Raw genomic sequence first — 17,287 nt, 5'->3', positions numbered from 1 at the left:
CCTGGGAGAAAGCCACCCCCGAGTTCCTGCCCCAATGCCAGACAATCCAGTTCTTCCCTTACGTGTGTGGGTCCCCCAAAGCTACCTGGTACTGGAGCTCAGAGGGACAGAGTCCAAGTAAGTTCGTGCCCCGGCCCTTGAAAAGGAACACCTGTGTCTCCAGCAGCCTCTATGTCACTCAGTTGCAATCCCCACTGATTTTTACAGCCTGTAGTTGTGGGGATTTCTCTTCCCAGCTCTGGAACCCTGGGCTGGGGGACTGGTGTGGTGCTGGAGTCCCTTGCTCTTCACAGGTGGCCTCCACAGAGACAATCTCCCTCCTGATTAAAAAAACATGAGTATCAGACCAGCCTGTTCAGCACCTCTGCCCCTCCTACCAATCAATGTGCTTTCTTCTTTATTTCTCCTGTTGTAGGATTTCCATTCAGTCAGCTTTCAGGTGGTTCAGAATGATGGTTGTTCTGTGTCTTAATTGTAATTTTGATGTGGTTGTGGGAGGCTACCGGCATTTATGTATGTCACCATCTTGGTTCCTCCTGGTTGTGATAGGTTTTACCTCAAATCTTATTCATTTATTTCTATGTGGACTTCTTTTGATGGAAAATTTTAAACCTATATAAAATTAGAGTAGTATAATGAAATCCCCCCACTTCAGTAATTATCAATTTATAGCCTATCTTGCCTTCATTTGTGCTCTCCCCATTACCCTCTTTTTTTAAAAAAAATATATTTTATTGATTTTTTACAGAGAGGAAGGGAGAGGGAGAAAGCTAGAAACATCAGTGAGAGAGAAACATCAACCAGCTGCCTCCTGCACACCCCCACCGGGGATGTGCCCACAACCAAGGCACATGCCCCGGACCGGAATCGAACCCGGGACCTTTCAGTCCACAGGCCAACGCTCTAGCCACTGAGCCAAACCGGTCAGGGCCCCATTACCCTCTTGATTATTTTAAAAGCAAATTCATTTTTTTCTTATTTAAAATTTTTTTTAAAATTTTCATTTATGGATGTTATAGACAGAGGACAGGAGAGAGAAAGAGAAACATTGATTCCCCCCCACCCCCACTCCCAATTATCCTGAACTTCTTGGTTGATTCTTCTATGTGCCCTGGGTGAGGATTGAATCTGCAATCTGGTGTATAGGGACAATGCTATAACCAACTGAACTACCCAGCCAGGCCTAAAGGAAATTCATTTTAAATATTTCAGTATGTACTTCTGAAAGATAAGAAGTTATTTTGCAAGATCAGTAAGGGCAACTAATTTATATTTCATTTCCCGAAGATAAGTGTTCATTTAAGTCATGTTTTTTGTTTTAATAAAATAGTTCCAGAAAGAATATTGATTAAACTGAATTTTCTGCCATTAATTACAAAACTGTAATTCAGAGACATTTATTAACAGGAAATAGTGACAAATGAATGTGAAACGGCCTAATTAAAGTAAATTGCTAGAACTGTAGAAAAGAATAGGGGAGTTTTAGTTAAGTATAAATGTTAAAATAAAATTAACTATCTTTCTCACAGCTTCCCCATAATATTTCTTTGGTTATACTCTAATAAAATATGCTCACTTGATGCTTCTTGAATCTTATAAATCAACTAGTAGCCCTGCGCACGAACCTGTGCGCCAGTAGCTCTCTGTGGGGCCTGGCCGCTCTGCACCTGCTGTCCAGAGGCTCTCCATGGCCCAGAGGCCCATCTGTGGCCGGGCACGGAAAGCTTGCCTCATTGCCCGAGCGACAACACAAGTGCCCCGCCCCCCGCTCCATGCCTGCTGCCCAGAGGCCCTCTGCGGCCGGGGTGGAATCCCACCAGGCTGCTCACGCTGCCTGCTCTCAGTGGCCGCCCCCGGAACTGGGGGACTCCAGCGGGGCTGAGAGGACTGGGCGCCACCATCTTGTGGCTATGGGTGCCGCCATCTTTGTGATGGAGTGACAGTTAATTTGCATATTACCCTTTTATTAGATAGGATAATTGTATATTAACCTGTATTTTTCTGAATTCAGACTCAGTAAGCCTTTCAATTATATAATTTTTTCAATAGATCTAAGTTAAATTCTTTACTGCTATCAACCTGTGGGAATAATATTTTTTGTGGTACTATTTCTTTCTCCCAGTTGTCTAGGAATAAAATTGCAAGGTTGTGCAAAAATTATTAGTATGCATTTTTGCTATCTTCAACAGCCCTGAGGGAGATTGCTTACTTGATGGGACTACAGATTGTTAAAAGGCCTTATACAGTGTCATTCCTAGGAAAGGGAGACAGTAGGTTTTATGGGAAGAACACCTGCTCCCCACTCTTCCACTTGCTCACTGTGAAACTTTGGGCCTGTCTCTTACACCTCTCTGGGCCTTTGTTTTCTCATCCATACCATAAGGTGGCTGGATTAGATACCTGAAATTTTTTTAACAGTATAGTTATTTGAAAGTAAAGGATACTATAGAATCCTTACCTATAATTTTAAGTGAGAGAGAAGTCATATAAGGAACTAATCGATGCAGGTATCTGTCCTATGGCTTTTTAAATGGATGAAAGGTAAAGCTCAAAATACTACACAGAATACAGTGAGATAAAATACTGTCTAAAAGTAGCTGACCAAGATCAGGGCAAAGGGAACCTAAAGGTAGGAAAGAAAGGTGCAATTAGGAGTAAGCTTACAAACAGAATGAGGGATGTGAGCACTCTGGTTCTTTGGGAATGTGGATGTTAGTAAATAACATTTTCTTCATTTCTTTCCCATTAAAAATTTTAAGCTACACTCGGGTAAAAGTGAAAGCATCCCAAACCCAATAGGGATGTCTGCAAATATTCATTCTGCAGCAAAATTAATTGCTTTGTTCTGGTATTCTCTGTCTCTTCTGAATACCATTTTCATCAGCAACCTACAACTTCTTGACAGGTGTTTTAAATGTTGGAGCCAGCACTGTAATATCCATGAAAAAGACAATCTGAACTCTCTGGTTGAATTTTATATAGCACAGATAGTGTGGTTTCTCAGGGACAGTATCTTATAATGTTGATAGCTCAAACTATGATCCAGTCTTAAAACATCTAAAAGGTATGCTAATAGATTTTAAAATTTAATGAAATTGCCAGATTATTTTTTAAAGATTTTTTTTATTGATTTCTAGAGAGAGGGGAAGGGAGAGGGAAAGAGAGAGAGAAACATCGATGTAATGATCTGCTGCCTCCTGCACACCCCATACTGGGGTTCAAGTCTACAACCTGGGCATGCGCCCTGACCAGGAATCAAACAACCTTTCAGTGCATGGGATGATGCCCAACCAACTGAGCCACTCTGGCCAGGGCCCAGATTATCTTTATGACAAATATTCAATATTTTATGGGACTAGGGAGATGTAAATAATGGTAGGCATGATCATGCAAACAGATTTTAGTTATTCAGAAATGGGGTCGGGGGGTTAAGCTAGTTTTGTGTATGAACTATACAATTTATTCAAATGTGAAATTTATTTTTAGTACCCCAGATACTCGCCCAGCTGGTCTAGAGGAGGCCGATCAGCAGCCATTGCCTGGAGAACAAGGAATTAACTTGGACAACTCAGGCCCTAAACTGCCAGAATTTTCAAACCGACCACCAGGTGATATAATGTTAAAGATTATATGCTTGTCATCATTTATACAGCATTACAAGACTTCTCTTCAGGGAAACAATAATATATTATTTTGTCTCCTAACTATGCTAGCAGTTTAATATGTCTAGTATTTGGAAATTTTGCTTTGATAAGTAAAAATTTCAAATATAATTTCTGAAGGCATATAGATTCTTTTCAAATTAGTGTTTAAGTCCTCATAAGATCAGACTGAAATGTCAAGTGCCTCTTTATTCTTGTCAATATAAAGGTCATACTTGGCATCAAAATGGAATAAGATTAAATGAAAAGATATTTTCACTTTAATCCTGCTTGCCTGCTTTTTTCCTGTAGCCTTTCCTATTGGAGCTTTCTCTGAGCAGAGAACTACCAGGGTTTAAAATAAGTTTCTAAATAGAAGTTTTATTATTAATCTTTGAACATAAAAGAATACATAAAGAGTTATAAAAAGGACACTTGTGTACCTACCACCTAACCTAAAAATAAATAGGACCAATATTGTGGAAGCCCGCTGTGTTGTACCCCTCTCTTGGTTATAAAATAATATTACCCTCTAAATGTTGAAAAATTATGTTGAAAAGGAAAATGTTTCCAAAATTAATTCATTCCAATCTAGGAATTATAGAACCAAGGCCAGCTGCCATAGTATCTCTATACCTGAGCAGTGATTTGTAACCTTACTCCCCTGTAACACAGTTGAAAACACACAAGCCTGTCACATTTAGGACACTCTCCTCTATGTGTACAAAGGTCTATGTTTCTTCCTCACAAGTTATTTCACCTTCTTTTTGGTATATAAGAGAGTGGTATCATTTTAGGGATAAACTTTAATCCATCCTTAATTTATGTATTTTAAAAGTAATTCAAAAAATTAAGTTCATCATGATGTCAATACTTTGTGTTATTTATTACAAATTCTTTGGGCATACCACACTTCCCGTCAGTGAGTTGCAGCAGCACAATTGAGGCTTGGCGGTTACCAGTCTTTGGCATGTCTAGAAGGCGTTCAAACAGGAAGGTACCTACTTCCCTCAGACACATCTGAATTCTTATTATATGAATCCCAGGGGTCCTCACACCTGCGATTATTGCTTCCTGTCTACAGTTTGCAAACTGGGAGCCTACAGGCTGAATTTGGCCAATAATGTGTTTGAGGTGTCATGCAGTGTCTTAAACCAAATAAAAAGCCTAAATTTAAATGCCTTTAGACAAGAGCATTTGCTCAGCAGTTTGACTCTGTCCACAGAACTCCTTCTGTCTTATATCAGGCCACTTCTCTTCACAACCAGCCTGACCCCTAAAGGCATATGAGTTTGCATCCCTTGATTAATAAATTTGGTTCTTGATTATATTATATGCACTGTGTGTGTCCTGGCTTTTCCTCTCCGCCATTCTGTTACAGCAACCCCCATCTGTCTTATCATTAGTGTCCTTCATCTGCCTCCAGCTTCTAGAACTTTATAGCAGCCATGCCCTTTGCTGTTACTTTTGAGAGGCTGCAGTATTGTCTATGCTACATTCTTTGGTATTTACAGTACTGTCTGGTGGCCTGATTTTAAAAATATGAGGCATTTGTGTCATAGCCCTGACATCAAGGGGCTTCTATAGAAATTACAATTTTCTTAACATGGGTACGTGAGTTAAACCTATGGAAATGCCATGTTATTGATTTTATAAATGTAAAGAAGTTACTTGAGCCTAAAACAAAAAAGGATTTTTTTTTAAATCTTCACAACTGGATTCTACACATTGTACTCATTGGTGCCATGGAAATCTTTGGCCAGAAGACATTAATTCACTCTTGAGCACAGGGTCTGACCCTGTGGATCAGCAGCATTTGGTAGCTATCTGAAATCTTGAGCCAGCATTTCTTCCAATGCCAGAGCCAACCATTCTTATTCCTGAACCTTCTTAAAATTTTCCAAATGTATTTTTCATGCAACAATGGAATAAACCTAGTTTGTGAAATTGTATCTCAACTGTATGCCCACTTTTTCTTACTGAACCACCTTTATTCTTGGTTAATGTTTTCATCCTTTCGGTTGATGATGTAAGGTTTAGGGTCTAAATGCCAAATAAAATATTCACAAAAGAATCATTTGAGATGTTGCCTTCTGCAAATCTATAGGGCATTGTCCCTCAGAGTTTTCTTGAAATTATTATTATTGATTTCAGAGAGAAAGGGAGAAAGAGAGAGAGAGAGAGAAACATCAATGATGAGAGAGAATCATTGATGAGCTGCCTCTTGCATGCCCCACATTGGGGATGGAGCTCATAATCCGGGCATGTGCCCTAACTAGAAATCGAACTGTGACTTCTTGGTTCATAGGTCGATGCTCAACTACTGACCCACGCTGGCCGGTATGAAATTATTTTTTATTCCTGAGGACTATGCTTCTAGCTTACTTATTCTCCAATTATGGATTCATAGAAAATAAAATTAATATACATAAAAATATTTAGTGCCCTCATTTTATTTTCAATGTGTATATCAATTTCTATTAGCTCCAACTATTTGTTGAACTGATTTATGTTGGAAGGGCAGTTTAATTCAGTTGGGTACCCCCAAAGGATTGAACCTGAGAGATGCAGCATGGTGTGTGGAGCCAATGGATTAAAATAATTTTAAATTCCTCTTAAGTAATTGAATCCTAGAATGTTATATTTTACTTCTGTTGAAAGACTTAAAAGGCTATCTTGGTGCTCGCTTCGGCAGCACATATACTAAAATTGGAACAATACAGAGAAGATTAGCATGGCCCCTGCGCAAGGAGGACACGCAAATTCATGAAGCGTTCCATAAAACAAAAAAAGGCTATCTTCGATGCTGGCGTTTTCAACAAAACCAAGTATTAAAAAAATTAATCTGAACAGAAAATTAATTAAACTGAAAAAGTGAATCCCAATTGCTTTACTTCATTCACAAATATAGTGAAATATTTATGCCTGCATGAGACCCCAATGCTGGGTGGTCAGTTTCTTGCTGTTGATGGAGTTTTTCTCGTTTCATCTAAATGTTTTCTCGTTTCATCTAAATGTGTAAAATCGGCCACTTGCAGTGCATAGCACAGAGTGTCTGTCTATCAGAGTCTTAGTAGTAATGCCTCATTGAGACGCTAAAGACTGAGGAGCTCAAGTTGATGCTTTGCTTTTTGCTTCCTTAAGCAGTGTGCCCTTTGCTTATGTCAAATAATGGGGGGCTGCCCCTGCCCCCCTGGGAGTGGGCATGCCTGAGCTATTTGTGCACAGTTGCCTAAATGAGTATTGTTTGGCAATACTCTGAAGGTAGCAAAGCTTTTCTTGCTAAAAATCTAACTTCCCTGATTTTGGGGGCTTGTTTTAGGTTATTCTTCTCAACCAGTTGAACAGAGGCCACTTCAGCAGATGCCTCCTCAGCTCATGCAGCATGTGGCACCCCCACCACAGCCACCACAGCAGCAGCCACAGCCACAACTGCCACCACCACAGCAGCAGCAGCCACCACCTCCCAGTCAACCACAGTCTCAGCAGCAGCAACAGCAACAGCAGCAGCAACAACAACAAATGATGATGATGCTCATGATGCAGCAGGACCCCAAATCAGTTAGGCTTCCAGTCTCCCAAAATGTCCATCCCCCAAGAGGTCCCCTGAACCCAGATTCCCAGAGAATGCCCATGCAACAGAGTGGCAGTATGCCTGTCATGGTCAGTTTGCAAGTGCCACCATCACCTGATAAACAAAGAATGCCAATGCCTGTGAATACTCCTTTGGGAAGCAATTCAAGGAAAATAGTGTATCAGGAAAACCCACAGAATCCTTCCAGCTCACCACTGGGAGAGATGTCCTCACTTCCTGAAGCGAGTAGCAGTGAAATACCATCTGTCTCAGGAGGCCCAAATAACATGCCTTCACATTTAGTGGTTTCCCAGAATCAGTTAATGATGACAGTGCCCAAACCTGGACCATCACCCCTTCCAGCAACTCAAGGTGCAACTCCCCAGCAACCCCCTATAAATTCCCTGCCTAGCTCTCACGGCCACCACTTTCCAAATGTGGCTGCTCCAACACAAACATCTAGGCCTAAAACACCAAACAGAGCCAGCCCCAGGCCTTATTATCCTCAGACACCCAACAACCGCCCTCCCAGCACAGAACCTTCAGAGATCAGTCTATCACCAGAGAGACTCAATGCCTCCATAGCAGGACTGTTTCCCCCACAGATTAATATTCCTTTACCTCCTAGGCCAAATTTAAACAGGGGCTTTGATCAACAGGGCCTAAATCCAACAACTTTGAAGGCCATCGGGCAAGCACCTTCAAATCTTACCATGAATAATCCTTCCAACTTTGCTGCCCCACAGACTCACAAATTAGATTCTGTGGTGGTGAATTCTGGAAAGCAGTCTAATTCTGGAGCAACAAAACGGGCAAGCCCAAGCAACAGTCGCAGGTCTAGTCCTGGGTCCAGTAGGAAAACCACTCCAAGTCCTGGGAGACAAAATTCAAAAGCCCCTAAACTTACTCTGGCCTCTCAGACAAATGCAGCCCTGTTACAGAACGTGGAGTTGCCAAGAAATGTATTGGTCAGTCCCACTCCTTTGACTAATCCCCCTGTACCTGGGAGCTTTCCTAACAACAGCGGGCTGAATCCTCAGAATTCTACCATGCCTGTGGCTGCCGTGGGGGGCACTCTTGAGGATAACAAGGAGAGCTTGAATATGCCTCAGGACAGCGATTGCCAGAATTCCCAGGGTAGGAAGGAGCAGGTAAACGTTGAGCTAAAAGTGGTACCTGCCCAAGAAGTTAAAATGGTTGTCCCTGAAGATCAATCCAAAAAAGATGGGCAACCTTTGGATCCTAACAAACTTCCCAGCGTCGAAGAGAACAAAAATTTGGTGTCACCTGCTATGAGGGAAGCACCAACATCATTAAGTCAACTTCTTGACAACTCTGGAGCTCCTAATGTGACCATTAAACCCCCTGGGCTTACAGATGTAGAAGTAACACCTCCAGTAGTTTCTGGTGAGGATCTGAAAAAAGCATCTGTCATTCCCACACTGCAGGATCCGTCTTCTAAAGAACCCTCAAATTCCCTAAATTTACCTCATAGTAATGAGCCGTGTTCAACCCTTGTTCATACAGAATTGAGTGAGGTCAGTTCTAATGTTGCACCAAGCATCCCTCCAGTAATCTCAAGACCTGTCAGCTCTTCCTCCATTTCCACTCCTTTGCCCCCAAATCAGATAACTGTTTTTGTAACTTCCAATCCCATTACAACTTCAGCTAACACATCAGCAGCTCTGCCAACTCACCTGCAATCTGCACTAATGTCAACAGTCGTCACCATGCCCAATGTGGGTAGCAAGGTTATGGTTTCTGAGGGACAGTCAGCTGCTCAGTCTAATGCCCGGCCTCAGTTCATTACACCTGTCTTTATCAATTCATCCTCAATAATTCAGGTTATGAAAGGATCACAGCCAAGCACAATTCCTGCAGCCCCACTGACAACCAACTCTGGCTTGATGCCTCCCTCCGTTGCAGTTGTTGGCCCTTTACACATACCTCAGAACATAAAATTTTCTTCTGCTCCTGTACCGCCTAATGCTCCCTCCAGTAGTCCTGCTCCGAGCATACATACAGGTCGACCCTTGGTCCTTAACTCACGAGCCACCCCTGTTCAGCTTCCTTCCCCGCCTTGTACAACCTCCCCATTTGTCCCACCTCATCCCCCTGTCCAGCAAGTGAAAGAATTGAATGCAGATGAGGCTAGTCCTCAGGTGAGCACCTCAGCAGATCAAAGCACTCTGCCCTCTTCACAGTCAACTACAATGGTTTCTCCCCTTTTGACCAATAGTCCAGGCTCCTCTGTCAACCGGCGAAGCCCAGTTTCATCTAGTAAGGGCAAAGGAAAAGTGGACAAAATCGGCCAGATTTTGCTAACCAAGGCATGTAAGAAAGTTACAGGCTCTCTTGATAAAGGGGAAGAGCAATACGGTGCAGATGGAGAGACTGAAGGCCACGGGGTTGAGACCACAGCTCCAGGGCTTGTGGGAACAGAACAGTTACCCACAGAACTGGACAGTAAAACCCCAACGCCTCCAGCACCCACTCTGCTAAAAATGACCTCTAGCCCCATGGGCTCGGGCTCCACCTCAGCAGGACCCAGCTTACCTGGCAGTACCCTCCCCACCAGTGTACGCTCAATTGTAACCACTCTTGTACCCTCTGAGCTCATCTCCGCGGCGCCAGCTACAAAAAACAATCATGTTGGCATAGCATCTGAGCCACTTGCAGGTGGCCTAGTGGAGGAGAAGGTGGGATCCCATCCAGAGCTGCTTCCCAGCATAGGTATGTACTTGGGCCTGGCATCATCTCCTGTCCATTTTTTGATGACCTATCCCACAAGAGAAAGCGTGATTCCTTTTCTACTTGGAGGAAGAAGAATAGGCTAAATGGCAATAGTGGTGGTTCATTTATTGGAAGTACATTGGGGAAATATATTTTGAAAATCCCATGTTAAGCTCTCATTGATTAACGTGGTCCTGAAATAATGATATGCCTTTCATTTATATAGTTTCCCATTTTACAGGGAAACTTTTCTACATATGTCACATCATCTTCATACCAAACTATGTTAGGTAGCCCTAACCCCATTCTATGGGTGAGTAGATTGAAGCTCAGAGTAGTTCAGTATTTGTTTAAAGTGTATATTGTTAGCCTCCAGTTTGACATCGACCCTGAAATGTAAACAGCAGCTTCTGCAGGTTCTCCTTACCATGGTAAAAATGCTCTCAACAGTTTCAGAACAGGGTTCTCCTAGCCCCTTCCTCACTCTACTCTGTCCCAGAGACTATTCCATCCAGACTGCTGCTCCAGAAAATCAGGTTTCATGATAATAGACATGGGCAAAATAAAGTGCTTAAGAGACAGGCTTGGGTTGGTATCATAGCACCAGCATTTACCAGATAAGTGGGCTTTTAGGCAAGTTCCTTGACCACTCCAAACTTCAGTTTCCTTCTTTGTTATATGGGGACAATAATAGTTGTAAGCATTCAATGAGAAGATGCATATAACATGCTTAGCACAAAACTAGAATATAGTAATAATTTAGTAAATGGTAATAAAATCGTTATCAGTTTCTTTTTTATGCAGTCTCTTTGTAAATTAGTCTATTCCGCTTATGTGTATCTAGTCCAGATTATTTCCTCTGTTAAAGTGGCTTAACAATGGAAGCATAGTTTTCTAATACTTCCCCCTCTTCCCTTCGCCCTCGTCTCACACACACACACACACACACACACACACACACACGCATGTTCCTCCTTCTGTGAATCTTAAGTGGTACAGAAGCTAGGAAGGACCTTTGATATATCCTAGGCCAGTTAATAGTGCCTGTCTTGTTTATGCAGCCAAAATGCTTCGAGTGCCTACCCCTGCGTGGTAAGCACCCAGGAGAAGGGGCAGAAAGAACACAAGCTTCAGGGTAAGATCAGAGTTAATTCTAGCTCTACTGGTTACCAGTCAGAGTTGGATAAATTCCTTAACTTCTTATAAGCCCATGTGCTTCACCTGTAAAATGGAGATTGTAATTTTTGCCTCACAGAATTTATACAAAGATTCAATGAGCCTAGCACAAAGGGGCCAGCACACTGCCTCATAGAGCTCTGGAAAGGTTAATTCCCCTTCTCTGCCTTTTCACTTCAATGCTCAAGATACAGAGAGGGATAAAGGCCTTTACGGAGTTCACTGCCCTTGCAGGAAATATAGACTTCACAGGGCTAAGCACTGTAGGGTTCTAGTTCTAATTCCACTGAGGTAGGTGAGCCCTAAGGATTAAAAAGCAACCTCATATTACTTAAATATAGTCTCTGCTATTAAATGTTTCCATTCTACTTCATTTCAGGGAACTTTTCCCTCTGATACCAAGAAAATAATGATGAAGTTATTAGAAAATATTTTTATCTGGATCATATATAATCCTAGGGAAATCTGTGAGCCTTGGGAAGATGAACCAGCAATTGGAAAATTTCTTCATTTTAGTTAAGATTGTTTCCACTTTTTTTCAAGGGGCTGCTGTGCTTTCACCTTGAAAATGTGAGAAAGCAATACTGGAGTTAAAAGTAGAAGTTAAGTTATCATTTTAAGCTTTATCAGATAAGAATATAAAAATTCTTAATACAAATGCATTATTGACTTTTTACCTAGTGGGGAGAGAAATCTAAAAATTCATAATTTCCATAGGCGGGTAAAACTTAATGCAGTTTATCTAGGATGTTAGACTGAAGTATCAGGATGGGAGGACATACCCTTGAGTGACTGTGGCATATCTGTGCCCTTTAATATTTACTGTATGATCCAAGAAAATTCCATTCTAGAGTTTATTGTATATTCTATTCCATTCTTCTTCAAGGGCCTACGTTCTCTCTGTCCTTCAAAAACCTAATTCTTATATTTCTTCCTTTAGTGTACCTTCCGATTTCTCAGTTTAGAATTGATCTCCCATGCTTTGGACTCCCATAGCACTTTATATGAATCTCCATATAACATCACAGTGCATTCCAGCGTGCCACATATGTATAACTTATCTTTAATACCTGATTGAGTTCCTGATGGGCAGAAAGGATGTAATTTGGTCTCTAAGGGTGCTTGGCACAGTGCCTTGCCCCTAGTAAGTTCTTGGTACCTGCCAGATAAGTAAATAACATATCAAATTGATTTTTTAAGTATGAATTGAATACCTGTTTTCTATCCATTGCTCTTGCCAGGTGCTGTAGAAAAGTACAAAAATATATGGTTCATTTCAAATCTCAAGGAGTGTAGTCTTTAGAGGGATGAGACAATTTTTTAAATGGTAAGGTGAATGGTGTAATTCATTGTTCCTCTGAAAGTGGTTTGGTTTGCCTACTAAGGTATACTTTTGGGTTTTTTAAAGACAGGACAGAACTTAACCCCAAGAAGCAAAAATTATGAGTGCTATTGTTCTCATAGCCACCTCCTTCCTTGATCTTTGTACACACAAAAAGGAAAAACAAATATCCCTAGTGTTAGTCTTTATTACTCAGTATTGTAGTAGTTAATTTTTTAAGTAAGTTTTGAAATATACTTTCAAAGTCAACTTCAAGTACTATGTTCTAAGAGTATATATATTTCAGCAGTTACTTAGACCTTGATTCAATCAATGCTTTCTGTTTTGTTTAGAAAATAAAATAAAAGACCTATGTGGCTTATTTTTTTTTTCTTGCCTTAGCCCCTTCACAGAATTTAGTCCCAAAGGAAACTCCAGCCACAGCACTGCAGGGGTCTGTTGCCAGACCAGGTAAGGTGCACTTCGGAAAAACTCTCAGAGTGGAATGGGTTACAAGTGAAGGAACTATTGCTGTCCTGAATGTGCCAGGAAGTGGCTGAAACTATCTTAATCAGTTTGCTTCAGAGCAGTCTTTGGTTAGTGGCAGAACTTATGAAGTACTATTTGAGGTTATTTTCCCCCCAACCAGCTTACTCTCTTACACATTCCTGGTGTCAGCCAGGGAACTCAAGAAGAGCATCTCAGTGCCCATTGTCTGTCTGTCGCCCAGCCATGGGTAGTTTCCATTGCAGAGTTCACCCTGTTCCATAACCCTGGCATTCATAGCTGGCAGCTGACTGTCTAGAATATGGTACTTACTGGGGTGACAAGCGTTACTGCACTAAGATAGTAATTGCATTATCATGATAGGAGTGGAGGCTTGTTGTGAGAACCTCTGCTACAGTGAGGTAGCAATTCCTTCAGGGAAACAGTCATTTCAGTCATCTCTAGATGGCATTAAGTTTCTTCTCATGACCAAGATACTGTAAATAGCACTAAGGATGGTGTTTTTGGAAGGTGAAGTTGATGGTAATCTGACAAATAATTGCTGTGGGATGCTGGGTCAGCTCTGAATGCATGAGGATCTTGATGGCAATAACAGCACTGCCTTCATAGATTAGACTGCCAAACAGATAAATAACATAGATATGTTGCAGTTTAGTCTTGCCCACGTCATTGTCACTGTAGGTCATTCTAGGGGTACCAGGAAAAAAAAATGACGTATGATTGCTTTCCACAAGTAGGTTAGAATCTCATTTATAGCACAATTGATACACTTGACAACATTTATAAGCAAGAAACACAGTCATGTTTAATTTTGTGTGTAAGCCAGTGAAAGTGAGGTATCACTTGTGATTGATTATGTTTTAAACATGCTTCAGGGTGCTCTGTCCTGTGTGACAGGACTTTCTACTGCACACTCTTGGTAAAATCAGGCCTCTGAACAAATGAATGAACAAAAACATTTCAACCACCCAGACTCTTCCTTAGCTACCATCTGGCCACATGATACCTGACATTTGTGGGAATGGAACAGATTATTTAGACAAAGGGTTACGATGGTAAACCTCATTTTTGGTGAGAAAAGGAGCAACTTAAAAAGGGAAGGGAATTCTGTTTCCTGTCCCACGTTTTTACTCCAGAAAATGGGCTTTACCATATTGTATATCCTCCTCAGAATAACTGGCCCAAGAATCCTGTTTCTTTTCAGAGTTTGACTTAGATGAATCTCCTTAAAATACCCCCAAAGCCACTAATTGCCTTCACCAAACCCTTTTTGATCCCGATTTACATGAATTAACTGTGATAGTATTGAATTTTGTTTCAAAAGAGCAAGCTAATCAAGATTTTTTTGTAATCACCCTCTTTTGACAAAGCCATTTTCATTTTTGAGCACATTACCTAAGTTTCTTTGCTCCAGCAGAGCCAGTAAGGCAGCAGAGACTCATGAGTTGGCATCTGTTCTTAGGGAGGGGTTTCCATGTTATATGGGTCAGATATGGGGAGCTTAGGAGCAAATAAGAAGCAAGGATTCTCTTCTGCCAGCATGTTGCATTAAAGGCAGAGTAATCCAGCCCCCTCGCATGAAGCTGTATCAACATGAGCATCATAGCAACAATAATAATAACTAATACTAGGGGGTAGGAGTGGGATGGAGGGGGTCATTGTGGGGAGGAGAACATCTGTAATACTTTCAACAATAAAGACAAATTTAAAATGTTGTAAATAAATTACTTTAAAATAATAATAGCTAATACTGAGTTATTACTAAGCACCAGGTGCTGTACTAAAATTTTTATATGTGATATTTCACTTAATCTTTGAAATGGGTAAAGTAGTTTCAGATGAGGCATTGAGCACAGAAAGGTCAAGTAATCTGTTTAGGGTCACATGACTAATAAGCAATGAAGTCGCGATTTTAACCTAGGCACTCTGGGCTTCATTGCCTTTAAGGAGATTACCATGTAAGCAATAGGGTATGTTAGACATGTACACTGAGTGTGAAGTGCTGAATTCTCTAAAAGTAGGGACAGGACTGTAGGAGACTAGAGTCAGGAGAGATCATTGTTATCTGATGCATCCGGGAAGTCTTAGAAAAGATGGAACTACCTAAAGGCATATAATGTAGGAAAAAGATGTCTTTTCTGCTGGAGCTGAGAAAGAAATGCCTGGTAAACCCATAGGATGTTTATTTAACCAAAAGGTTGATAGACAAATTACTGAGATTTTTCTTTCTTGGAGGGCATTGCTGGGAGGTTGAAGAACAGGAACATAATGGGGTCTGTAGGCAATATCTCAAAGCAAAGCTGTCTGCCCTCTATAATTCCATGAGGAAGTCCTTTGAAGGAGAATGCATTCTTAATAGATGTTTAAGACATATTGGAAGATTACTGTCGTTTTAAAAAGTGTCAAAAGAGTGAAAATATTTTAAGAATGAAAACAGCCCTAGCCGGTTTGGCTCAGTGGATAGAGCGTCGGCCTGCGGACTCAAGGGTCCCAGGTTCGATTCCGGTCAAGGGCATGTACCTTGGCTGTGGGCAGCTGATTGATGTTTCTCTCTCATCGATGTTTCTAACTCTCTCTCTCCCTTCTATTCTGTAAAATATCTCCTTTATATTCTGTAAAATATCAATAAAATAAAAAAAGAATGAAAACAGATCTCTTCTACGTGAGAGAAAGAGGCTTATTTTACTAACCTAGTTATACCTGGGTGGAATATTAACCAGGCAGTGTGAATTTAGTTCTATTGATCTAAACAGGATTATTTCACAGTGTGGAGTAAAAATAAAAATAGACCAAGTATGTGTCTTATGCCCCAGACAACTGAATTGTGTCTGTGCCAGCTCTGTCTCTATACCAGGGGTCCTCAGACTTTTTAAACAGGGGGCCAGTTCACTGTCCCTCAAACCGTTGGAGGGCCGGACTATAGTTTAAAAAAAAAACTATGAATAAATTCCTATGCCACTGCACATATCTTATTTTGAAGTAAAAAAAACAAAACAGCAAAAACACCCGCATGTGGCCCCCGGGCCGTAGTTTGAGGGTGCCTGCTCTATACCATGTAGGGTGAGGATACTGCTGGGCACATAGCCATGTTAGCCTAAATAGGGCATTCAGAATCTTGTGGACACCTAGCTTCTCCCTGTGGACATATATACCATACACTTCCACATCTCATTTCTGTCCTTTGTATTTTTTACAGAACTCGAGGCAAATGCTGCCATAGTCTCTGGACAAAGGTAAGATGATCATTTCTGCAGACATATCATCAGTATGGCGTAAGCCTCTTTGAAGGGTATCTGCTTTCTTAGCCTTGAAACCCCTTCTAAAGTAGGGAGCTCTCATGAGTCCTAACCTTTCAGAAGTGACATTTTTTTAAATAAAACTTCGTGGCTAAATACCTTTCTTGATTGTTTTGAAAACTAAATGAGATAGTATGTTCAGCACTCAGAATAGTGAGTAAATAGTAAATGTCCAGTATTTAGGAGCTGTTGCTATGGTAGTCAATAATAGTCCTTGCAACACCTTCTGAAGTATAGCTGTTTGATCCTCAAGGCAGAAGAGAAAGCCCGGCGTGGTCTGACCCCAAAACCCATGCTTTATCTATGCTGTCTCACATAAACTAACAAAATAAAATACAACTGTGGCTTCCACTTCATTAGCCCCATGGAGAGGAGTATTGTTGTTTTCAAAAAGCCATTCCTTTTCAGTGTAGGAATGCTCTAGATAACATTTTAAACAATTCCTCATATTTGTACATCAACTTAGTTTGTAAAACACATTCACAATCATTCTGTCATTTAATCCTCATATTGACCCTGTGCAGTGGTAATAATAGCCAGTATTTGTTTGAATGCTATTCTATGCCATGCACTGGACTACAAGCTTCCTAGATGTATTACCTCATTCGATTTTCACAGTATCTATTGGAAAAGTAAATTCTCTTTTACAGATAAGGAATGTATAGATCAGAGAGGTTAGCTAATTTACCCAAGGTAACCGATTTAGTAAATGGTGAAGCTGAGATTCAAACCCAGGCATCCTGACTCCAGAGCCCTCACATTGCACTAACGTATTGTGAATGAGATGTATAGATCAAGAATCTGAAGCTTAGAGAGAATTACAAATCATGTCCAATAAATGCATAGTAAGACTTAACCCCTGTTATTCTGGCTCCAAAATCATTGCTATTTCTACTGTGCCTGTCTAGGCTTTTTGTTTTTGTATTGGGCTAATAATTGAATTCATTTACATTTCTCAAGCCTACACCAACTATGTGGCTAGAGAAAGAAGATAGTCAGACCAAAAAGTACCCTTTGGGTATTTGTTTCTAGAGCTACC

The 17,287-nt window shown here is 40.9% G+C and overlaps 1 protein-coding gene across 7 annotated transcripts in view; it reads left to right on the top strand.

Annotated features, from left to right (window-relative positions):
• Positions 1–17,287, top strand: part of NCOA6 (nuclear receptor coactivator 6) — a 100,177-nt gene that overhangs the window by 72,782 nt on the left and 10,108 nt on the right. For all 7 annotated transcript variants that reach the window (XM_079783615.1, XM_079783614.1, XM_079783613.1 and 4 more), the window contains 4 exons: positions 3,487–3,608; positions 6,964–9,948; positions 12,848–12,916; positions 16,149–16,185. In XM_079783615.1, coding sequence (XP_079639741.1) covers positions 3,487–3,608; positions 6,964–9,948; positions 12,848–12,916; positions 16,149–16,185 — 3,213 coding nt within the window. The remainder of the gene's footprint in view (positions 1–3,486; positions 3,609–6,963; positions 9,949–12,847; positions 12,917–16,148; positions 16,186–17,287) is intronic.

Source organism: Cnephaeus nilssonii (genome assembly GCF_951640355.1).
Source record: "Cnephaeus nilssonii genome assembly, chromosome: 11".
Classification (NCBI taxonomy): Eukaryota; Metazoa; Chordata; class Mammalia; order Chiroptera; family Vespertilionidae; genus Cnephaeus; species Cnephaeus nilssonii.
The sequence above is the reverse complement of the archived record's forward strand: the minus strand, read 5'-3'. Positions and strand labels throughout refer to the sequence as shown.